The sequence below is a fragment of the Pocillopora verrucosa genome, chromosome 8 (assembly GCF_036669915.1).
Source record: "Pocillopora verrucosa isolate sample1 chromosome 8, ASM3666991v2, whole genome shotgun sequence".
In the NCBI taxonomy this organism is placed as follows: Eukaryota; Metazoa; Cnidaria; class Anthozoa; order Scleractinia; family Pocilloporidae; genus Pocillopora; species Pocillopora verrucosa.
The window spans coordinates 5,952,490-5,977,857 of NC_089319.1; the positions used below are offsets into that span (position 1 = coordinate 5,952,490).

Below are 25,368 nucleotides of genomic sequence, written 5' to 3' on the forward strand. Positions count from 1 at the left end.
TACAAAGGGGAAAGTGGCTGGTATTTCGCGGCAAAAAGAAGAGTAAAATTTTTTATGTTTGCTGTCAAAATTATCTGATAAAATGGCAAAAAGTAAATATGAATATGTAAAAAAGTTCGAACAGAACGATCAGTGCCTTATGAACTGCTGGATCGTTATTCGAATAGATGGAAGAAATTTTCACAGGTACACGTGCAAATATGTTCCTAATCAAATAACTTGATGGTTTTACTCATTTCATTTTAATTTATCGTAATTTCAGATTTTCCGATGGCCACGGTTTTGAGAAACCAAACGATCGAAGAGCACTGCAGCTTATGAATAAATGTGCCGAGACTGTGATGAAGGAATTCACTGACATTGTGATTGCATATGGACAGAGTGATGAATACAGGTAATGTACAAAGGGGGGGGGGGGGGGGAAGAAGGGTTTGTGAAGCTGGGGGGTGAGGGAGGAGTGATAAGATTGTGACACAGACCTCATGTACATAATAGCAGTGGGAACAGAGTTCTTGGGTAAAGGGGGCCTGCCTGCAAGGATAAATGGGCACTCCCTTAAAACAATTTTGACAATAATTATTTTAAGCCTTAAGGACTAAATTTGGTTGAAACAGAGGGATAGAGGGGGAGTTCCACTCCTCAACCCCCCAATAACAGCTACTCATATGTGACATTATTTGCAGTAATGTGAGCACATCGGTTGGACTGGTTCCTGCTGTAGTGAATGTTTTTATTTTTCCTTTTCAGTTTGGTTTTTAAAAGGAGCACAACACAGTTCAGCAGAAGAGCAAGGTGAAGACTGAAACTGATCTTTATCTGTTTATCCTTTGACCTCTATGAGCTACTAGGATCAAATTTGTCCTTACAATGTTACAAAATCATAAATCACACATTAAGGTCATGAGAATAATGAAAATGATCACTGACTAAAAAAAACTCTTGATTGTTAAACAAATTCTCCTTGTCAGCACCTTTGGAAATGTACAGAGAAAAGTATGGAGAATTTGGACACTAAAGTTAGGGTGTTAAGGGTTGATATTTTCCTTCCAAACTAATATATCAACATCTTGATATGTTATCAGTGGTTATAACTATGATTATGAGTAGAAATTATTTCTTCTATAATTTGCTGATTAGTTTCAAATACTTTTTACAGGGTTACTTACCAACAAGTATATGGTATACACCTAATAATAATTTTTTTTAATCTCTTCTTCAGCAAGCTGATTACGAATGTTGTTACTCTGTTCTCTTCATCCTACGTATTTTATTGGAATCAATTTTTTCCTACCCAAGAACTGCTTTATCCACCCATGTTTGATGGACGAGTTGTACTTTATCCCAGTGAGAAAAACTTAAGAGACTACATGAGCTGGAGGCAGGCAGATTGTAAATATCAATATATTATAACAATGATAATTTGGTTTTATCAATTGAATTGATGATATAAATTGGCCACTGTAGAGAACCTTCATCATAGTGTCTATTGATTTCTGTAGGTCACATTAACAACCTCTACAACACATGCTTTTGGTGTCTGGTAAAGCAGTCAGGTCTAACAGCAGAGGAGGCAGAGGAGAGACTAAATGTAAGTAAAGCTGATGTGTCTTGATTATGAAGGTTGTCTCACACTCATGCCACATAACATTCTTCTTTTTAGTTTGTCAAAATTTTATCTCTGTTCATAAATGTTTACAATAGGGTAAGGTTGAGGATATTTGGTAGGGAAGTTTGGATTCCAACTTGGCTGTCCTACTTTAAAGTAACAAAATGCCTTCTCTTTTAGAACTTTCTATCAATTCTAATTTTAAATATTTGTTTTGAGTTTCCTCTTCTCAGAAAATTTCCAAAAATCTTTGGTAGGATAGATGCATGTGTGTGTGCCTGTGTGTGTGACTGTGTGTGATTGTTGTTCTTTAAACACAGTATCTAAACACCATAACAGACAGAGACTTGTTTTGGGGACCAGACTGTTTATTAAATGGTAATAATATTACATAAAACATATTTGACAAATACACTAAACCAACGGTCCAGTAATCAAGAATAATTAACAAACACAATAAGAGATTCAGATGCAATCAAAACTGTGGATGATGTGGGTGGGAGGGAAAGTAGAATTTTTTTAAAGCTAGAAACAAACTTGTTGCTTGCTTGCTAGCTAGATTACTAATTATGCAATTAGAATGGATTAGCATGGTGAATAGTCATTGGCCAAGTCTTATGACTTGTATGCTGAACAAATTGCTCAATCTTAAGGAAAGGGAAAATACTAATATGCACCCCACCTGTGCCCAGGCCAGGCCTCTCAGTTATTGATGTCTAGATTCATATTAATAGAGATTAATATTCACATTTGATAAACAAAACTGCAATGGTCAGCAAATTCCCCTTGGTACAGTATGGCACATTCAAGCTGTTTAACACAAGAAAGAAGCTATATGAAAGGCCCTAACTTGTTTCCTTTAGCGCCTGTTTACCTGGAGGTGGGGGACCCCAGGTAGGTGAGGTAACCCGCCTGTCCATATAATTTCTTATTTTATTTTAATCACATTTACATGATAGGAGGGGTGACCCACCTAGGCGGGTTGCCCAGTGTGCCAGGTAGGGTAACCCTGTCAGCCAGGGTGACAATTTGCTATGTAAACATGTCAAGTTTGGGTAACCTGCCTAGCCGGGGTCATGTTCATAGCAAGAAGCTCAAAAGTGAAACATGTATGTTTTAAAACTTTGTAAATTTCCTAGCCGTCTCATGGAAGAAATCACCAGAAACTGCAATAGACACACAAGGATCGGAGTGTAAAATATTCACATTTCAGAATATTTAGCTTTGTAAATCAACCATATTTGGTTTCCCAAACTATTTCATATAACATATTAAGTCAACAGTTCCTCACAAAACCAAACACCATGTAACACGACACGTTAAACTTTCATGAATAAATACATATGTGTCCATGAATTAATCTTTTTTCTTTTTAGAGATGTGAGCTTGGGATGCCTCTGTTCAAACTCCTTAATTGCAAGTGTAAGATTGCATGTAAACACATTTTATTTTTCAACCACCGCTAGGCGGGTTACCTCACCCACCTGGGGTTCCCCACCTCCATGTAAACAGGCTCTTAGTGTCCCATTTGGCCTTTTCTCGACATTGCTTGTAGTGTAGTGAAATTGTAGGCATTCAACTGCTTAGTAATTCTACATGAAATGTTTGCCTATTATCTTGGATTGTTAGCAAAGGAGAAACTAAGGGGAAGGAGCAAAATGTCTACTTATGCAGTAGAAAAAATGGCCAGGGGAGCAACAGTTCATTTCCTGGCCTATCCATCTCTGTTCACTCTAACCCCAAATCAAACCAAACCTGGCAATGTAAGCACAAGCACAGCAAGCTTGTGTCTACAATGAAGAAAGACTCAGTCTCACTAGAGTTTATCCATACTCCATATCTCCTTGCTTTACCAACTCCTCCCTCTCCCCTTACCTTGAGTGGGCTAATTTCTAACAGTGCTGTTTTCTATCTCCTTTAATTAGGGAACTGTTTCCAGTGACAAGAATGAGCTTCTCTTCTCTGTATTCAACATGAATTATAATAACCTTCCTCAAATATACAGAAAAGGATCAGTTCTGGTCTGGGAAAGGGTAATACTATTTTCTAAGTTTGTTTTTCAATTTTAATTTCCACTTCATGTAAACCCTTCAACCCTTCTCATGCTAACATCAGTATGCATTTTCTCCATATTGTTCTCTATACATTACCTAAGGTGCTGACAAGGAGAATTTGTTTTTTAACAATCAAAAATTTGGATCAATATCAGTATCTGGGCAACTGCCCATCTACCCCTCCCTTAACCTAACAAAAGTGAATTGATAACAAGTTAGGGTTAATGTTGGGTTAGGGGAGGGGTAGGTGGGCAGTTGCCCAAATACTGATATTGATCTAAAAATTTTTTAAAATGGTGATCATTTCATTTTGTGACCTCAGTGCTTGATTCAGGGTTGATAATATGAGGAGAAATTAGAGATTGGTCACTCTTAGGGGTCAAGGGTTAAACCCTAAAAAAGACTAGCATCTAATTTCTCCTTGCAGTAACACTGCTGAGTAATTCATTGAGTTCATGAGAATAAAGGAAATGATTGCCCACCTGAGAAGCTTTGGCTGTTGAATGAATTCTCTGTTGTCAGTACCAAAGGAAATGTATAGAGAAGAGTGTGAAGAATATGGATACTGAGTCTAAGGTGTCAAGGCTTAAATTATTGTTTATATTTTTATATTATATCCATGTTTATCTCCTACTAGGTTTGCGACATCAATGACACAGCTCAAGAAGAAAATACTAGAAAACCAAAGAGACAGATTGTTGTCCACCATACTGACATTATTGGTGATACATTTTGGAGCGAACATCCTGAAATCCTGGACAGTTAACCACTTTGGTTTTGTGGAATATCTTGATCAAAGGACGTATTTGTAATGCTGCCACAACTTCAAGCTAGATGTATTAATTCCCCCTTTTCGCTCCCAAAACAAAAATATGAAATGGTGTTTGGCCAGAAGAAGTTTTATTGAAAATAGTACAAGGATAGAAATAATAACAAGCTGAAACAAACACAATAAAACTATGAATCACACTAACTGCAACGACTATCATAATTACATGCGATCTAAAATGAGGGAGGGTGGGTGGGGAAAAAGGTAGACAGCAATCAACACAAACAAATCAATATGGTACAACTATTGAATTAACACAAAGCTGATGAATGACACCCTAGAATACAATCGATTTATAGCCAAAATACTACACTGGCTGAACCTTTGACCTAAGCCAGATCAACTATCCAGGGGTAATTAACTGTTTTAAATGGAATAGAAAATACTCAGATTATCCTAACACACATGAACATTCTCATCCACTTAATCTAACAAAATTTAAGGACAGTATTGCTTAAATAAATTTTGCTAAGAAACCGCAAGCAAGAAGGCATACAGTTCAGGACAAAACCCTTTACATGGCTATGTTTCCAAGTTGTGATTGAAGCTTTTTTATTCATTTTGTTTTTTTTCTGCTATTAAATGTCTGCTAAGGCAATGACTGATAAAGGTTTTAAAATAAAACAGCAATTTTGGTTCTGAACCTCACAGTATTAAATATTACTACTGACAGTAAACTCAGGTTAAATATCTTGTGCAGATAATTAGCTGAATGGAATGTTCTGTTATTGTTCAGTTCTTTGAATGCTAATGAGTTAATACGTATCATTAGGGGTGATGGGATTAGGGCAGAGAGATCCATTATGGCCACGTGTTAATGAGGTTTCTTGTGTTCTTAAAATTTGTTAGTTTATCTTAGCCATGCTGTTCTATAACTAAGAGAAAATTTTATGATAGGCTAAAAGCACTGGCCATAAACTGAAACAACAATACAACAAAGTACTATCAATCTAATGAAATGTAGCAAAATACATAATCAAAAATTGCTTGTAAAATAGAAATACTCCAGCTACGTCTATGCTGGGACCATTTCTGCTTTTCTTTCATCTTTCTTCTCCTTCTGTCTTTTCTCAACTGTTAGAAAAAAAAGAGAAAAATAAACATACATTGAGAGATGACCAACAACCAAATTCCTGCTATAAATTTCACAACAATGTGTGGTTCCAGAAAATAACAGGATAAATAAAAGGATAGTATGATGCAAAGCTGCAGTTTAAATTAAGAAAATCCATCATTGGATGGGCATGGATATTTTTTGGGACAACAAAAAAAGGGTAAAAAGATCCTGGCAGGATGTAATTGTGCAATACAGCTCATACATACCAAGTTCTTTTGAGGTAACTTCTGGTAATGGTTCCTCTGTTGGTACCTCTGGAGGCTTCTCCGTCACAGACTAACCACAAAAGGAAAAGGGTATTTAAAAAATCTTTCACACCCTCCCCCCTTATTAATCCTTAACTCCCAAATTTCATTAGTAAATCTTCTTACTGTCTGTCATACAGTTCATGTGATGTTGGTTTGGAGAATTTGGAATTGGATCAACCAATAATGCCCTTAATTGATATTTTTCCTTATTCCCATTACTTTTCTGCTTGATATTGTACTGATAGTGTAAGGAGAAATTCTGTCTTGGTCACTAGTGGGACTTACTGGGTTAAATCAAAAGTGCCCTAGCTTTAAACAAACCTGGTTCCCAGGACCTCTCCTCTTCCCTTCTTTTTGCTATAAAGGAAGGGAAGAAGAGAGACCCTGGGAAGGAGGTTGGCTTTGTACCCCTTGTATCATAAATGCATCCCCATTCCCACTCTGCTGCTCATAATCAAGGACCCTAGTGTGAAAATAAGGACAGCAGAAGGTACAAAGTACAAACCTTTGTCATCTCCTCCAATTCTTGTAACACTGCATCTTCATCTTCCTGAGTCAAACTTCCACTTAGAAGTTCGTCAATCTTCTGTAGAAAGAAAATCAAAGTTTTTGTTAATATTTGGTTAAAAACTGCAGAAATCAAAGCTTTTCAATTGATATCACTCACCCTCTGATACTCAATTCCTTCCGTGGTTTCATCCATTCCTTCTGCATCTTCAATTGACATTATCTGTGACAGAGAGAACAATTCACTTTGTCTGATCAGAAAAAAAAAATTGACATGACATTCTACTTGCAAATTTTGACATGCTATAATAGTAATTATTGAATTTTCAACTGTGAATACTGCATTTCTAATGTTCTGATTGGTTCACTCAACTCCAGTTATCAGCTCATGTTCCAAGTCACCTTATATGGAATCATTGAATTAATGCAAAGGCCAAAGAAAATATTACTTTTTTATTTTACACACCTCATGCATTTTCTTCAGAGCTTCATTTCCTTCCCTCAGTACATTGGCCACTTGAAATTCAATCTGAGCCAACTGACCAGCAGACTTAGCATCTTGTACCTGTTGTACCTGTTATAAGATGATCATTGTTTGTCTCTTACTTGAATCTTTTACTTTATGAAGGGTCAAGTGCAAAGAGTGAAAAAGGAAAAAAGATTTGCAGTTTAAGGCTGTTATCATGTTACCAAAAGTGACTAAGATGGGGCCGATTATTGCTAAAAGAATGGACTATAATGAGATAGGAATTCTAGGAAGCCAGCTGCACTTACCCAGTAAAAATTGCCTCCCCCAACAACAAAAATTCCTTAATATTTACTGAGCAATAAATCTATGTCAGCTTTTTAGTCTAAAAAAAACCTTTAAAGTTAATATAAGTTAAAGTCCATCTTTGTCTCAAGTCATAAACTGAGATTTCAGCAGGTTGAGTCACAATATGCTGGTAAGCTCCTATGACTTTGATGAAGAGCATGAGTATAATTTATACATTTGTCAACAAACCATTTCCTTTAAGTTCTTCAGCTGGTTGTGTGTCCTCTCCAGTATCTGCTCTTGGTATTTCCTCTTCCTAAGCAGAAGCTTTGCTTCACTGCACAATAAAAAAGAGAAAATTTAACTTTCCTCAATTATCAATAACAATTTTTCCTTATTTTCCCCCTTGACCCAGATCTGGCTCACCACCTATACATCTTGTTTGATGTTATATGTTAGTATGAACTTATGTTCTTTTTGTAGGAAATCTAACCTTATATACGCCTCATGGCTTCATTTAGGTTCCCTTGAAGTATACAAATTGTTGTATTTACCTTTAGTTAACTCATCATGCTTCCTTGAAAATTTTTATTGCACTTATAGAAAATAAAAAAACCTTACTGTTTGAAGAACTGAAGATTTAAACATAATAAACTTACTTAAACTGTTCTGTACTGTAGATCATTTTATTAATAAGATAATTTAGTTTTATCAACTAAGTTGATAATGTGAATTGGCCTCCATAAAGAGTTTCTAAAGCTGACATTTCGAGCCTTAGCCTGTTGCCAGAACAAAAGGGTGAACAAAATGGGCTAACATAAGGGCTTTTGCTCTGAGAAGGGCTAAAGCACAAAATGTCAGCTTTGTAAACTCTTTATGAGAGGCAATTAACATAATTTATCACTTCAGTACACACAACCAAATTTTCTAGTTAGTATTTAGATTGCAATCTCAAGCCCTCTAGGTCCTTCAGTTTTAAACATTGTTATTAAAACTTACTTTTTCTTTCCTTCTTGCAACAACTTTTTTGCCAATTGTCTGTCTTTTTCAAGATTCTGTTGTATCTAGTTTCAAGTAGAATTTGTTAGGAAATCAGTAAAGCTGAAAAGATAAAAAAATCTCAGACACAGATAAGGCAAATACATTTGGGTTGTATTTGAACACTCTATATAAAGAAGTTGTTAGATTGATTTTTGAAGCATACAATTTGAAGGGCATGGCTTAATTTGAAGTGTTGTAAACCTGAGCCAAAGTTATTTCAGGAGGTAATCAAAATGAAGTAGAACATAACAGAGAGCCAAAGAGAACTGCAACATGCTACCAGGCTCAAGTATCATTGACCAGGTTGTGGTTACAAGTGTAAAAAGGTCTGAACGGTGTTTTATTTAATTGGTTAAACCCTTTAACTCCCATTAGTAATTAACATGTAACTTCCCCCTATAATGTCCATTCATTATCCAGCTAACACATTCTGAGAATTATACTCATACTTATCATGTAGAAGTTGTCTTGATATAATACCAAATTCTTGAAACTAATTTACAAGGAAATGTGAAGTAACAAGAGGGGAGAATTAACAACTAGATTTTGGGAGTTTAAGGGTTAAAGTATGAAGCTAGCCACAGAACTCAAGACAGATCATAAACTTAAAGTGAAACTACACCAAATCAATTTGGAGTATCATGTGGTTACAATAAATTTTGAAGTACACAGCAAACAATGCAATGTAGTTGGCTAATAGAAACTCAAGTTTCACTCTTGTGATATGAATTTCAGAGAAAGAAAGTAGGTGTATTGCTTAAAACAGATGGAAAATTATTGGAACCCCCAGGGTATGTGGTCTATTAGAACTGATTAAAGACTAGTGCCCTATCAAAGACATTTTGCACCTAAAAGAATTATTCCTTTCTACCTCTTTCTGATGTTGTTTTAACTTATCCCTTTGCAGCTTCAATAGCTAAATGAAATGACAAGAATAGCATTAACAATATTAATTATAATAATAACAAATAATAAACAATTATTAGATAAGGTTTTTGTGATATCCAGAATTATGTAAGTATAAAAGGGATCTTTGCAGTAATGAACACTACTTGAGCAGTAGTGAAGATAAGGCCTGAAAAAATTCAGGTCTGTACAGAATTTGAACCCATAACCTCTCCATACCGGTGCAGCGCTCTACCAACTGAGCTAACAAGCCAACTGGAAGCTGGTCAATATGTTGGTTCCAACATATTGACTTGGCTCAGTTGGTAGAGCATTGTATCAATATCGCAGAGGTCATGGGTTCAAATCCTGTACAGGCCTGAATTTTTTTCAGGCCTTATTTTCACTGATACTCAAGTAGAGTTCATTTCATATCAACGCCTTTATTGTTACATACATTATTTTCATATATTCACAGTCATTTATCCAGAATAATCAAGGTCAAGGTAAGGGTTAGCAGCCAAGGCTGAAGGCTGACTTTACCCCCAGTCTGCAGACTGCAGACCGGGGGTAAAGCGCTAACTGGGGGTAAAATGCAAACTGAAGACTGTAGAACAGGGGTAAAATGCAGACTTGGTTCCAAAACAACCTGCTTCCCCAGAAAAACTTCAAGAGTGGGTTAGGATTGAAGCTGCGTAAGTTGTGAGAGGCTGGCAAAAATCATCATGGTGACTGATGTTTTGAACTTCATTTCCTCAGATGGTTTTGGCGTTGACATATCATAAGACGGTTAGAAACAGCCAGCTTAATACATTTCCCTTGCTGAAGAATAAACAGTTCGGCATCATGTTGGATCGAAATAAACCTTTGGAGTGGTAAATAATGGCTGTAAACATATGAAAATCAGGAGATCCTCGCAGCTAAGAACACTACTGAAACGAGTAGTTGTGGAGAGATGAAATTAGGAGATCCTTGCAGCTAAGAACACTACTGAAACGAGTAGTTGAACTAGTAGTAGCTGCGAGGATCTCTCCATCGCAGTGCAAATATGTGAAATTTTCATATATCTAAAATCTTCATTCACTTGGATGTTTATTTGTACCCAATTCATTGACCAGCTCCCAGTTGGCTTGTTAGCTCAATTGGTGGAGCGCTGCACCGGTATCGCAGAGGTCATGGGTTCAAATCCCGTAAGGGCCTGAATTTTTTTCAGGTCCTATTTACAACTACTCGTTTCAGTAGTGTTCTTAGCTGCGAGGATCTCCTAATTTCATCTCTCCACCGCAGTGCAAATATGTGAAATTTTCATATATCTAAAATCTTCATTCACTTGGATGTTTATTTGTACCCAATTCATTGACCAGCTCCCAGTTGGCTTGTTAGCTCAATTGGTAGAGCGCTGCACCGGTATCGCAGAGGTAATGGGTTCAAATCCCGTACGGGCCTGAATTTTTTTCAGGTCCTATTTACAACTACTCGTTTCAGTAGTGTTCTTAGCTGCGAGGATCTCCTAATTTCATCTCTCCACTGCAGTGCAAATATGTGAAATTTTCATATATCCTAAATCTTCATATGAAAATCATATGTGTGCACTGCTGTTAAAGAAACTAATAAAGAAGGTTTATTTGGATCCAACATAACGACCAGCTCCCGGTTGGCTTGTTGGCTCAGTTGGTATAGCATTGCACCGGTATTGCCGAGGTCATAGGTTCAAATCCTGTACGGGCCTGAATTTTTTTCAGGCCTTATTTCAACTGCTAGCTCAGTAGAGTTCATAACTGCGAAGATCAATTCTTTATTAGAAAATGAAACTGTTTCAAAGAGGGTTCCTTGATTGGTCGTTGCCTATCTGGAATTTGCCCTCTGTTTTTGAAATGCGTGATAAAATGCAGGTTGTTTCACAACGAATTAACACGCAATTGGGGTAGGTCCAAGGTAGCTTGAAGCGACTTAAATTCATAGGAAAAGTCAAACGCGGGAGAATTACGTGGAAAACTTAATATCTGTAGCATTTAGTTCCATGTGAATTTTTTTCAGTGGGGTTGGACAACGCCGTTCGAATACGTAATAAAATGCAGGTTGTTTACAAGAAAATGACACGCGACAGAGCGAAATCCAATGTGGCAAAGTGGAATTTGATTGATGGAATACAATTCAAGTACATGAAAAATTGCCTAATGTTCGTGTAGTGCAATGATTGGGTATGTTCCGATTGGACTTACTGTAGGACGTTGTTTTCATGGTACATGATAGAATGTAAATTGTTTGGCATGTGCTTTGTGAGTAAAGGAGAGGAAAAACACGTTTTAACATAAAACTTTAAATGCGTACCTTTCATATCCCGATCAGTCTCGACCTTAATCGACGAGGCTCTTGCGTAGGCCACAAACCATCACACTTATCAAATGAGCCCAAAATTTGTGGCTAATGTCATTCTTTGTGCACAGCCCCGTAATACATGCATGACATCATTTACAAGAACATAGGCATGCTATGCATGCAAGAGTTATTTTTTGGGTTGGATTAATTGAAACATTGTAAGTGATGTCTACATTTTTACAAATGGAAAGAGTATTAACGCAGTAAAGAACAAATATGTCGAATTAACTCACACACGGGTATTTTGTGGTCGATTGTGTGTGTTGTGCGATTAACTTAACAAAAAATAAACTGTATCGGAGCCACGGATATCTGTTAGTACAAAATGCAGACTGCAGACTGCAGACCGGATATAAAATGCAGACTGAGGATCTAAAGAGTTTTTTTCGTTTGGTATGTGATAACATGTCATCTTACAACTTACCGAGCGTCACGCAATCGCTTTTCCGCGATCAGCTTTCACGATTATTTGCACTATTGTGGAATATTACTGGCCAGTTTCTCGATCAAAATCGTTCTTAATATTATTTCAAGCCTTCATATAGTCTTCTCAATTTCCGCACGAGTTGGTTGGTGTGATGTCTGGACAGATTTTACCCTCCATAAATCATTCATTCCAGATAACTAACGATGGTATCTGATGTTGTTGCACCAATCAGATCGTTTAGGGTATTTATCTTGCACCAATCAGAGCGTCGTTTTTGTTCGCTGATTTTAAGATGTGTTCAAGTTTCAACGAAGTAACGCGAGATTCGGAGAGAGCGGTTTATAAAATGGAAACAATTTAGAATGAGATATGTTGGCCTTTCTGTGTTTTTAACTTGTATTTTACCGCGCTTCATAAGAAATGCGATACTACTGGACAAATGAAAGACTTCAGATTACCCATAGTAAACGTGTTGCTCGTGCTGTGAAAATGGTGGATAGTTCGAGAGAAAATGGAGTTCTGTGCATGGTAGCAAGATCATGGTTTTGTTCCATCACGACGAGAGTGGAAAAATTTTGAATCAAATATTGCTTGAGGTGTTGATGAATTGTACCAAACATTTTGATTTGAGCAGTTCTTTAACGGCAAGCTGTGTTTCAAGATTCATAATTTGTTGACTGTGCCGATTATATTTTTCTGGATTAGTTTGAACAGTCATTATTGGCTGTTGAGGGAAATCGTTTGGCTGTTTCAAGGGTAAATTTTGAGAACACTGGACGAATGGAAATGTTTTCGATGCTTGAAGAAAGTGATTTTGTGGAGTCGTTTATGTTTGGCCAAGGACGAATTCAGTTGCCATCGTTAGCATGTTTATTTGATTCTGTTATCTGGAATGAATGATGATTTATTTTATGAACCACTCTCTCCGAATCCCACTTTACTTTGCTGAAATTTTAACACCTCTCACACCAAAGAACAAAAACGATGCTCTGATTGGCGCAAGATACATACCCTAATGCGGTGATCTGATTAGTGCGAGATACTTACCCTAAATGATCTGATTGGTGCAAGCAACACATTACTCTCTATATGCTAACATAGAGTTGTTTTTTTTTTAAATAACTTAACAACTGCGAAATGTTTTTTAGACACCCTTCTAAAAATGGACTTCTGACCATTACTTCTCTGTGAAACAGAAGTACTTGATGGCTCTTAAAGCTAAATGTTAAGCCTTGGCTACTCACCAAAACTGCTTCGTCTTGTTTTGTAATCTTTGGTTTTTCAGCCGGCACGGTCTCTTTCTTCCCACTTAATATAGCTTCCATACTGTTTCAGTGGAGCTAATTTCCTTTCTCATGCAGACGTCAATTTAGCCTGTATTGGGTCGATTTTACCACCTGAGAGAATTAGAACATTTTTAATGTTTTTGTTTCTAAACAGGAAATAAAGGGTTAGTAAACCACTGACAACACTTTTTTTTCTGGGAAACAGCTGAAGGAGCATGAGAATGAAGCATTTCTTTTTGGTGTTTATGATGGTGCCCAGTGCTGTGTAAAGCCAGTGACACACCTAGCAAAAATTGTTTCTGAACTGAAGAAAAAGTAGTCAATTCAGATCACACTGTGGTCAGAAGAGCCATGCTTATTTGATCTAATGATGAGCAACTACAGTAATTGTCTCAAGAAGGACTCTGCGTTTCAATAAATCCATGTCATAAACCATATTCTTCTATTGTCCCACTTATCAGAACTCTTCCTGGAGTGCCTTAGTTGCAAAATTATGGCAGCTGTGAACAATTTTTTGCTAAGTTGAGAATCGTTTAAACAATTCATTTATCCGACAGTTATAAGGGCATTCGTAGAAGAAAGTATGCTTACAATGTCGATGTCAGTACTAGTTAAACATATTATTTCCACAATCTTATCATTGTACTGAGACTCTTCAAACTCCAACAGAAACCACAGAAAATATTTGAAGATGATAAACAGCAAGATGAGGAGGAAGATGATGAAGAACTGCCAGCTATGCTACCTGAAAGAGGTTTTGAACAAGAATTTTATCCTCATAACCTATTATATATTCAAGTTTTGAAAGTTAGTCATGTTAACATTGTTAATGATTACATTGATGGTTAATTTATTTTATGACATGTATTTGTCACATAATTATGAAGAAAAATGATTATCACATTAGGAACAAAGTGCCAACTAAGACAGACAGTAGAAGCTGTGGCAGTGCTTGCAGGCCAGACTGTAGTGGGCAGACAGATGAGACAACAGCAGGCCAAACAAGTCACACTATTGGTAACAAAATTGGCATTACAACAAAGAGGTACCCAGATGATGCTTCAGGAGGACAAACAGAGACAGCTGCACTGGAACTCACACTCGATGGAGAGGCTCTATGTCAAGAAAGAGGTGTTGCTATGGTTGGAGAAACAAACCAAAACACGATTGAAGGTGATACGTAGTTTAAGTTAGATTTTTTGCTTTTCGTTGTGTTTCCCCGGCCTGTAAACAGATGGGTGTGACGTTTGGTAATAGGTTTATTCACATTTAAATTGTTTCATTTTTACTATCCTTAGGTTTCAGTCACTCTTTAAATTAGGTTATCATTGTTGATATCGGTTTGTGGGAAGAAATAAATAATGTATCTAAAGCAAGAAGAAAATTATGAGAAATAAACAAAAGTCGACATCAAGTTTTTTTAAAGAAATGTGCCATCACACTGTCAGTCACTCTGGAATACATCATTGTATGGTGAGTAATGGTACAGTTGCTCAATGCTCGTGTGTTGAAACGACATGGTACAGCGCGAGTTGTGCGAGGGATGGTTACACATGAGCTGCGAGGGATTTATGACTGCCCCCGAGGGCGAGTGGCTTTGCATTGTCTGCAGACCGCCAGACTCTAAACGTCTTCGAAATTGTTAAGGTGTTATTTCGGATTCCTCGACAGTTAGTAATCGTTAAAATTAGAAAATAAGATAAAGTTCGATGTCATAGTCTGCACTTTTGCTGAGACGTAGACATTAATGTTTATTTGCATCTGAAAATAAGGTGAGAGTCCCAGGAATTCAGAATAAGAACATTTTTACTTATCATAGGCTTTACGAACGACTTGTAGTAGGAGTAGTTACTTCGTTCTTGTTCAGAAACTGTTTAATGTTATTTAATTAGAAAATCAGACTGAGATTTTTTTTTTGTCTGGACACAATAGTCTCCACTGTTATTATGACGTTTCGTAGCAACGTTGATTTGCATCAGAAGAAGCAAAGATTTATTGTAACAGTTTCAATAGTTTGAATGCAGTAGTTTGTTCTTATCTAATTATACTGTATGACTCGCTATAATAAATGCGGCAGAATTGAAACGAAATGGCTGTTTTTCTTTACCTTTATTGAGGAATGTTGTGTTGTGACTAAAAAGAATATCGACAAAAAGCTTGCAAAAAGATTTAGTTACCAAATATGATACAAACGATGCTTATAAGGAAAGTTTGGTAAGGGGATCCAAATCTGCTCAGGAGGGGTCCATATCCGTTGGCGGATTTGGACCGGGGGGTCCAAATCCGCTGTGACACCGGACTGATCATTATTCGAGCATGGAGTTTGAAGATTATTTTCACGTTAATGTCTGTCTTGTTTAATTTGTTGGTGAGACGAGTTAGTTTTATTCATCTTGCCTTCTCCACGTATTTCCTCCGCTACAAGAAACTTTTAGCGACAAAGACGGCGCTTGTTGATGCTCCTTGTTCAAAATCAGTCGCTGTTAAAGAACCAGTGGCAAAGGAGAAGAGATTGGGTATGGCCACGACCACAGAACTGGTTTAGAGTTCTGTTGGGAAATCGGGCATTGGATGTTCTGTAGAAGAAGCATTTTTAAACTAAATGCTTGTGCATTTTCCCTTGGTCAAGAGAAACATCCGACGGGTCATTTCCAGCTGCCAGTTCGTATGCATTGGCGATACGCATGTTTTGAATGAAAACATGCTTTAGTACGCACTGGAACGTGAAGTATTACCTATTTCTACTACAACGTTAAGGGTGATGTTTCACTCAGTTTTGTTGGGGGGTCCATATCCGCTAGCACACCGACATCAAAACCAAGAACTGCAGCGATTTTCCGCAAAATATGATTCAACAACTTAGACAATTTTTCCGCGAAAACTGCATTGAAATCATACCTGCATCTGAACGTTGTTTCTACAGAAAACTGAAGTGCACTTCAAGTACGTTCTAAGTGCACTTGAAGTGTACTTGAGGGTCTAGTGTTAACCCACCTATTAACTTAAGGGGTATGTGTTTATTTTGTTGACAAATATGCGGACCGAGACCTAAACTGTTCCTTCGACTTGATATATTTTCGACGTTTCGATGCAAGTGTAATTTTTTGGGGGTGGGTGGATTACTTGAAACTTTTTAAGTGATGCCTACACTGTTCAAAAGGAAAGAAGAGTATTAACGCGAAAAAGAACGAAAATACCGAATTAACTCACACATATGTGTTTTGTGGTAGATTGTGTGTTTTGTGCGAATAACTGTAACCAAAAATAAACTGTATTGGTGCCACGGATACCTGTTAGTACAGACTGCAGACCAGATACAGACTGCAGACTGGATACAAAATGTAGACTGCAGAGTGGGTACAAAATATGTAGACTGAGAATTTGAAGTGTTTTTGGTATCTAGTGCGTCAGCACGTAGACACCAATGTGCATGTAAGAGCGTAAAAAATTGGATAAGTTTTTCATGTAGCGCAAAAAATGACGTCAAACTCACAAGGTTTCCCTTACGTGATCCTAGGTGACCCTAGGTGACTTGTTATATGAAGCGAAGAGCAAATAAATACCTCGCGTAATGTGTAAGTAACCATGTCGATATACAATCGTCCCGTGTTCGGAATTGCACGGGCACGCAAGAGATATTCGGCACCAATTGCATTCGAGTACGAACACACGAGGGATTTTCGGTACCAATGAATTCCAGAGCGAAACAGTAACACCCGTCACCTAATCTCGGAGCTTCGTCCATGTGCTTTTACTGAAGCGGCATCTAGCAGCGGAAACATGAGGTTCTGGAGTGAATACGGTGAGTGAACTGTAGCTTTTCTAACTTTTATGATGAATTTCTTTAAAGGTTCCTTCTCAATATGCCACAGCTTTCGTAGTGCAGGTCAATCCGGCCGAATGAAAGGCTTTAAAAGATGTTTGCAAGTCTTACAGCAATGCTCTCGGCCCCAACAGAATGGCTACGCTGCAAGGTTGACATTGATGACTTTGGTGCTTGGAAGGAACGAAATTAAGCTTCATCAGCTCCATTTGGGGAAAAAAGAGCCCTTTGAGGGAGTTTTTGAGTCTCGTTTGATGAAAGTTGAGTCTTTTCTGGGGAAAATTGAGTTCCTTTCAGGGAAAATTGAGCCTCTTATGGGGAAAATTTAGCCGCGTTTGGGGATTTTTGAGACCCGTCGTGGGATTAAATAGGTGTTATTTGTTCCTGAAGTGAAAACATCTTCGATTGACCAATCATCTACGAAAGCTATGGCGTTTCTATATGAACTAAGTTATGCTAGTGGTAGTAATCTGTTTTAAAATTATGTAAGCGTTTATTTTATGAAATCACCCAATCCAAATATGACCAGCATTGATGTTGGATCTTCTTTACATTTAAGTGCGAGAGATCGTGATTGATATTAAAAAATAGTTAAACAAATGAAACGACATAGAGAGCGAGAGCTGTCCGGATTATCGGTGAGGAAGATTTTAAGGTCCATGAAAAAGAGAAGAGCTAGATGCAAATTCGAGGTTATAATGAGGAAATCTACTCATAAATCTTCCAGATTTTACAGCTTAGCCACTGACTGTAAGTTCTGGTATGTAAAGTACCTAAACAGATCTGACTGTTTTTTCTCCAACTTCGTGAATCTAAACAGAGTAACTGCAAACAAGCTGTTAAGAAAAAGCAAAGGAGCAAATAATCCTTCTTTAGCTAACCACAAAACAACAAAATCAAGTAGCCACACTGAAAGATTTTGTGTGTTAAGAATGAAGCTCTTGACATCAGGTGATATTGAACTAAGTCTAGGCCCTCAACAAGGTGTCAACTGTCAAACTACATTGTCAGTAGGTTCGACCATGTTGTTAAACTTTTGATTACGTCAGCTGGGATTGAGACCCCAAGATGTTGGTGGTGGAGGTGACTGTTTTTTCAGAGCTGTTTCACATCAGTTATATGGTGATCCAAGTCATCACTGGTATGTTAGACAAGCTGGTATTCATTATCTGAGGGAAAACCCAGAGCATTTTATTGAAAGCAATACCCAGAATTCATGGAATGAATATTTGACAAATATGTCACTGCAAGGTTCATGGTGTGATGCCCTCATTGTGCAAGCAGTTGCAGAGTCTCAAATTTGAGAATTAATATTGTAGAATCCCATGAAAATTTTGCTCACACAACTTTGATAGAGCTAGTTCATTTATCACAACAGCTACCTGCAACAATATATTAAGGTCATGTAAATGAAGTACATTATGTATCAACAGTGCCATATACATGTAGCTCTAACTCATTAGAAACTCAGCATAGTAATAATTATTAAATATCACAGAACAAAATGTTTTCTCTGAAAAATCACATAACAGTCCAAAAAGGAAATGTAATGCTAACATGAGTGAATATAGAAAAAAAAGAAAAAAATGACAAATGGATACATTCCTAGTCTTGAATGTGGGGCTGAAAAACAAATTTCTACCATTAACAATCAGAACACTGAAAAGAAGGCTGATAAAATACATTGTGAAAAGGAATGGCAATGCTTACATGAGGGAATATAGGGAGAGAAAGAAAGCTGATGAAACAAGTGCAAAAACAAAGCACAATGCTTACATGAGGGAGTATAGGAAAGAAAAGAAGGCTGATGAAAGTAGGAAGGGAAAATTTAACAAAAACAGTCAAAACAGTGAATGTGAGGTTAAAAAACCAAGTTTTACCTCTAGCAACAATCAATACAGTGAATGTGACATTGAAAAACAAAGTCCTACCTCTAACAACAATAAGATCACTGAATGTGACGTTGAAAAACAAAATGATAGTAGCTTGAGGGAATATAAGAAAGAAAAGATGGCTCATAAAATAAGTGCAAAAACCAAGCACAATGCTTACATGAGGGAATATAGGGAAAAAAAGAGCTGATGAAAGTAGGAAGGGAAAATATCATGAAAACAATCCTAGTCTTGAATGTGAGGTTGAAGAACAAAGTATTACCACCAAAATAAATCAGAACACTGAATGTCTAAAGGAACTGGCTACAACTACTACAAAGAGGAAGAAGGAAAACAAAAAAAATGTGGTTTCTTGCACTGACACAAGAAGAAAATCAAATCCTGCAGCTGCAGGAAAATATTTGACCAATCAAAAAAGTAAAGAGTGGTTGTGCAGAACATGCAACAATTACTTAGTAAAGAATAAAGTTCCTCCTGCTGCTCTTGTGAATGGAATGCAATTTGCAACAAAACCAGAGTTTTTTTGACTTGAATGGATTGGAATGTAAACTTCTAGCTCCAAGACTTGCATTTCAAAAATTAATGCAGGCTCCAAGAGGAAGACAGTTCAAAATACGTGGAAATGTTATAAATGTACCAGCAGAAGTATCTGATACTGTCAGTATGTTGCCAAGGTTACCCACTGAAACTGGTACAATCAAGGTTAATCTAAAGAGAAGATTACAATACAAAAGTTTAGCATTGCCTCTCAACATAAGACCGTATAAAGTTGTCCAGGCAGCCAACTGGCTTATCAGTAACAGCAGTCTGTATAGACAAGAAGGATTAACAGCTGATCAAAGCAAGACTTCTTCGTGTTCATTATAGTGACATTTGTAAATCTGAATTATGACTGTAAGACCAAAGGGCTGCTATGTGTGTTGAGAACATCTTCAAAGCAGAAAAACTTCAAAAAGCAAAGGGAATAGCAAATCAATAGAGAAATTGATTCATCATGATAAAGGATTTCAATTTCTGAGAGCATTAAGAGGTTCACCGCCATATTTTGAAAAGGCCAAAAAAGCTTGTTTGCAATGATAAGGCAATTAGGACCAGCCTCTTTATTTTGCAGTTTCTCTTCAGCAGAAACACATTGGATCCATTTGCTTAGAATACTTGGTCAGTTAGTTGATAACAAAGTGTACAGCAACATTGAGCTAGAAAATATGAGCTGGGATGGAAAATGCAGGCTAATTCAGAGTGATCTAGTAATATGTGCCGGACATTTTGATTATCAAATTAGTCAGTTTCTAACAAATTTTCTCTTAAATGATGTCCAACCTCTTGCTTATATGGCTAGAAAGTGCTCCAGTATTTGGAGTTGATGATGATACTTGTGTTACAGACTTTATTAATCAGATCATCAGTTGTCAATGGCCAGTTGGTGATCTTGAACTGCAAAAACTGGTGAAAAGGCAATTTCACAGTCATTCTCACACTTGTAAAAAGAAATCAAAGAATGAATGTTGATTTAATTACCCACAACCTTCTACGAGGGCAACTGAAATTCTCTATCCTTAAGGGACTGATATACCACAACATGAATTAAACAACACAAAGATACTTGGAAAACTATCAAAAAACAATTAAATGATTTGAAAGAAGGTGAATTTATTACCTTTGGGGAACTGCTTCTAAAGTTAAAACTTACTGAAAATAGCTATTGATTGGCTATCAGGTCAGCTTTAAATTCTCCAACCATATTTTTGAAAAGACAACCAAATGAATTAAGGATCAATAATTATAATCCTGCTTGCCTTAAAGCATGGACAGCAAACATGGATATTCAGTATGTCCTTGATGTTTATGCATGTGCCATGTACATAGTTTTGTATAGAAAAAACTAGATATGATAACAGGCATTTGTATGTCCAAGGAGTTGAACGTGTATGGACTCCTATCAAACCTGCCACTGCACAATTTGCAGTTGGAAGAAATAGAACAGCTCAAGTTGTAAGAAAGCAGTTTCCACTGAGACCTGCAGCTGCTAAAACCATACACAGATCACAAGGTGAAGAAATGCTATGTTTATGAACAGAAGGGTGTCTCAAACTTTCTGTAACTCCCATCTATGAAACAAGTCAAACTGCTTGTAAGATATGTTTCCTCAATTCAACGTCATTGCATAGACATATTGAAGATGTACACAAGGACTTAAACTATTCAAACATGGATGTCAATATATTCTCAGAAACAAGACTTTCCCATGTTACTTCTAAAAAGCACATTTGTACAATATTTGTACACTGCCTTGAATAATCTTGCATCAAACTTATCATTCTAAAAATAATTTTATGATCCAACTATCTCTCTCAACAGGTGCAAAATGGACAATCTTACAGAACTAAGTGGCTTCATCTGTCTCCCTGCTAAAAAAAGGCTCAAAGTTAACTTACTTTGACTAAGTTATGCAAACAGCAGATGATACTACAGTAAGAGCAATCTGCTTTTCACCAAAGAAGCACAGTGACCTGCAGACCAGAAGTAAAGCAAGTAGCCCTGTGAAGCTAAGCAATTTTAGAATTCAAGAATATGGCAGTTCAAAGAAATACTTATGAACAACAGGCTTCAACTTGCTGAAACTAAAGTTTTATTTTCTCCAAAACCTATACCACAAACAACATCGCATCACTATTGGGAGTACATTTTCAGCAACTGATCACTATAAAAGCCACAGTCACTTGTATGGGTGCTGCTAAAACAGTGACCACAATCAATGGTGTGAAGTGAAAGGCTGACTGTTATCTCACTGACCCATCAGGAACAATAAAACTAACACTGTGGGAAGATTTTATTAATGATGTTCAGGAAGGTAAGACCCACATATTTCACAATGTAAGAGTTATAAAAATTTCAAGTCTGACAAATTGGCTCTGGGACCAACACTGCTAGATTGTGCACTGTCAGAGTCAGAAGACTTCACTGAACCTGTAGCCCAGCCTCTTGAACTACCAGATTCTTTTATGACAACAGAGGCAAAGATTGAGATCAAGGGTTTGACAGTGTTTGGAAGATACCTTTCCTGTCCACAGTGCCACAAAAAGATTGCGGATGGATCTTTCTCTGCCAAAATCCCTAAGTGTCGTCACTGTGGCCTAACCCAGAAAAAGGTTAAAAGCATTGAAAACTGCTATGCCCAAGTCAAGGTATCACAAGATGATAACCAATTTGTTGTAACATTCTTCCATGAAGAAATCAAAAAAATCTTTGACTTGTTACATCTTCCACACTCTATGAATGAAGAGTAGGTAACAGAGGCACTTTTAGATTCCCCAATTTTAAATTTAACAGATGAGAATAAATCTAAAATCATAAAACATGTAAGTGGTCTGCTGTCCACACATGAGGATTTTAAGTTACATATGTTTACACTTGTTCTCATGGGGTAGATGCTCTGCCAAATATATTTCCATAACAATGTGAAATAAAAGGTCTGCATATAACATTGACAGTTATCTTACAAGGAAACACTTCTGTGTTAACACTTTTGTAGTAATGCAACATATTCCTTGTATTTTCAAAGGAGTTCTCTTGTGTTGTGTTGTAGTTAAGATAGTACAATGAGTATCTTTCCATATATTTTCAATCCATACAGGATTTCAGATTTTACTTGTTCTCATGGGGTAGATGTTGTGCTAAATATATATCCATAACAATGTGAAATTAATGTGACAGTTATGTTACAAGGAAACACTTTCTAGTTAGCACTTTTGAAGTAATGTAACATATTGTATTAGATTGTACTTTCACATTAAGGAGTTCTGTTGTGTTGTGTTGCATTTAAGATAGTAAAACGACTATCTTCCCATACAGTTAATCCACGTGGGATTTCAGTTTTTACTTGTTCTCATGGAGTAGATATTCTGCCAAATATATATCCATAACAATATGAAATTGAAGGTCTACATATAACATCGACAGTTATGTTGCAAAGAAACACTTTCGTGTTAACACTTGCATTTATGCTTTAATTATATCGTTATGTAACATTGTATTTCCTTAAGGAGTTCTGTGGCAGTTTTAATGAAACTCCACTTTCAAAAACTGTTCCTTTTTTCAAAATACAAACACTTCTTTAAAAATTCCATTGCCATTAACTGTATGTAGTATCATGAAAAACCATTTGTCATGTAACTATTACACACCCTCCTCGATAACTAAATCTCAACTAGAGGAAAAAATTATTGATTGGATGTCAGAATTCAACTCGAAGAAATAATTCTCGACTCGGCAAAAATATCCTCGACTCCAGGTAAAAATTCTCGACTTGGAAAAAAGTTGTCCATTATATGTGTCGCCGGTTGAATTCCTATTTTTATATCGTAACGATTGTACATAGTCTAAATTTATTTTAAAAATACTTTCTCCTCTATATATTTATTGCTTTGACAAGCTTGATTGATAGTATTCGTTTTCTAAATAACTTGTTTCCTTTTTTTTTCCTTGTAAATTGTTATTTTAAGTTTGCAATTTGTTACCTTTGTCAACAAGCGCACTCACAAAAATCATTCGAGTAGATAACAAATTTCTTATCCATATGTTCTCAAGGAAATGGGGCAGTTAACTTAAACAGTTCTAAAATTGTTCCCCCAGTCACTGTACCTGAGCATATCTTCTTCAGACCGCAGTCAGGGTATGTTGTGTAGTCCTAGCAGCTACAAAAAGGAAAGAACGTTACCGTCAAATTAGAACTAGATCCCACCCAAGTATGTGAAGATAAGCATAGAAGAAGAAGAGATAGCGAAGCACAAGAAGGACAACACCTTAAAACCATGGTGTCCCCGTCCTGCAAGAAAAACGTACTCTTGTGATGAGCAGTACTCTCCGTCGAATGCGAGAGGGAAACCGCTTGCAAACTCCTCACATGTGCGTAGCGCGGTTACAAAGCACTTACACGGAACTGAAATCACGCAGTCTAAAAGTGCTGCAAATAATGATAATAATAACGGTTTATTAACAGCATTTCCATGAGTAAAATGGCTCTACATCTGTTATACAAACATAAAATTGGGTATTACGGTAAAAATTAAAGAAAAAATGCTATAAATCAGGATTACTAAAAATAATATATGCATGCGTATCTCTACGAAATATCTACTGCAGCTTTTAAAATTTAATGAGTTTCTTTTGAAGAAGTATTAAAGTCCGAGCAGGATTTCACTGCAGCTGGGAGGGAGTTACGAGTTAGCGGCACAGTCTTGAAATGTGCCTGACTCCAGTGGTATATGTGCCTGACTCCAGTGGTATTTTAAGGTTTATAGTTTCGCTGAAACGTAGCAATCTTGCAGTAAAAATCTTACAGTTTATAAAATAATTCAAATAGTACGCGCGCTCTGATCGGCCATAAAACCAATTTACATGAGCGTATGTAAACACGGTTTTCGTCCCTCTTTCATTAGTTATTGTATAAAAGAAATGTAAAATGGTTTCCGTGTTTACATAGCCTGATGTAAACACTTGGGAGGTTGGGAGAACACTCGATAAGCTGGAAACCACTCCGCTTCGCGGTTTCCTACGCTTATCTCGTGTTCTCCCAACCTCCCGCGTGTTTACATCAGGCTATGTGAACACGGAAACCATTTTACATTTCTTCAACATAATATACTGACTGGATGAAATTACGCCGTTAGTTACTGGCGTAAAATCTTACATATAAAGACTACCGACTGGAAGAAAATACGCCGTTAGTTACTGGCGTAAAATCTTACACATAAACGCAACCGACTGGAAGAAATTACGCCGTTAGTTACTGGCGTAAAATCTTACATATAAATACAACCGACTGGAAGAAATTACGCCGTTAGTTACTGGCTTAAAATCTTACATATAAACACAACCGACTGGGAGAAATTACGCCGTTAGTTACTGGTGTAAAATCTTACATATAAACACAACCGACTGGAAGAAATTAAGTCATATTACACCGTTAAATATATTCCCGGTTAGAGTCCTTAGACCATGATCCAAGTTTGGTAAGGGATTCGTTTAAATCGCACGTCGTTGATTCCAATTCCCTTACTGCACAATGGGTGTAGAGCACAAAGAACTCTTAGAACTCTTCCTGTTGTTTATCAGTGGAGATTTAACAAGCTTTCCATCCCGGGATACTCTTGGGTCGTCCTTCCACTCTCGTATGCAAATACGAGACTCTTTCAAATCTTGGTTTCGGGACGTAAAAAAAAATCCATTTTGTACCCGCTTGGATCGATTCGAGCTCCAGCAAGGGCTATCACTTGTGGGACACTATCTTTAGCGGACTGCACGCCAACGCAGTTTATAGCGAATCCAAGAAGGCAGAAAGCGGAGAGCCAAAATTCGTGGCCGACCGCCATCGTGACCATTAGTGCACATTTGGATCAGTGCTAACTATGCCTGCTCATATGTAGCAATATTTAATCCTTTTATAATTATATTTGACTTTAACTTATTTCCTTTAAAATTTAAACTTCATATTCAACATTTACTAAAATAAAAAACAAAT

At 36.9% G+C, this 25,368-nt stretch overlaps 2 protein-coding genes across 2 annotated transcripts; one reads left to right on the top strand and one right to left on the bottom strand.

Moving 5' to 3' along the window:
* The first annotated feature begins 13 nt into the window (after positions 1-13).
* On the top strand, positions 14-4,673 carry LOC131769822 (probable tRNA(His) guanylyltransferase). The gene is made up of 7 exons (XM_059085549.2): positions 14-186; positions 263-394; positions 748-792; positions 1,220-1,389; positions 1,500-1,588; positions 3,532-3,639; positions 4,298-4,673. The coding sequence occupies exons 1-7, from the start codon at positions 83-85 to the stop codon at positions 4,424-4,426; spliced, it is 777 nt and encodes a 258-aa protein (XP_058941532.2). The 5' UTR covers positions 14-82; the 3' UTR covers positions 4,427-4,673.
* LOC131790808 (charged multivesicular body protein 6-A-like) lies at positions 4,544-23,697 on the bottom strand. The gene is made up of 11 exons (XM_066170631.1): positions 23,651-23,697; positions 23,490-23,542; positions 13,092-13,244; positions 9,028-9,072; positions 8,115-8,179; positions 7,365-7,452; positions 6,828-6,935; positions 6,522-6,584; positions 6,360-6,440; positions 5,813-5,882; positions 4,544-5,563 (listed from the first exon to the last, which is right to left on the bottom strand). The coding sequence occupies exons 3-11, from the start codon at positions 13,170-13,172 to the stop codon at positions 5,505-5,507; spliced, it is 660 nt and encodes a 219-aa protein (XP_066026728.1). The 5' UTR covers positions 13,173-13,244; positions 23,490-23,542; positions 23,651-23,697; the 3' UTR covers positions 4,544-5,504.
* Positions 23,698-25,368: the final 1,671 nt, after the last annotated feature.

Excerpts from the sequence above, each read along its gene's own strand:
- LOC131769822 (XM_059085549.2), top strand. The coding sequence starts at position 83 with ATGGCAAAAAGTAAATATGAATATGTAAAAAAGTTCGAACAGAACGAT. Across the intron at positions 395-747 it reads GGACAGAGTGATGAATACAG|TTTGGTTTTTAAAAGGAGCA; the intron begins GTAATGTACAAA and ends TTTCCTTTTCAG. Across the intron at positions 3,640-4,297 it reads CAGTTCTGGTCTGGGAAAGG|GTTTGCGACATCAATGACAC; the intron begins GTAATACTATTT and ends ATCTCCTACTAG.
- LOC131790808 (XM_066170631.1), bottom strand. The coding sequence starts at position 13,172 with ATGGAAGCTATATTAAGTGGGAAGAAAGAGACCGTGCCGGCTGAAAAA. Across the intron at positions 9,073-13,091 it reads AACAAGACGAAGCAGTTTTG|CTATTGAAGCTGCAAAGGGA; the intron begins GTGAGTAGCCAA and ends CATTTCATTTAG. Across the intron at positions 6,585-6,827 it reads CTCTGAAGAAAATGCATGAG|ATAATGTCAATTGAAGATGC; the intron begins GTGTGTAAAATA and ends TCTCTGTCACAG.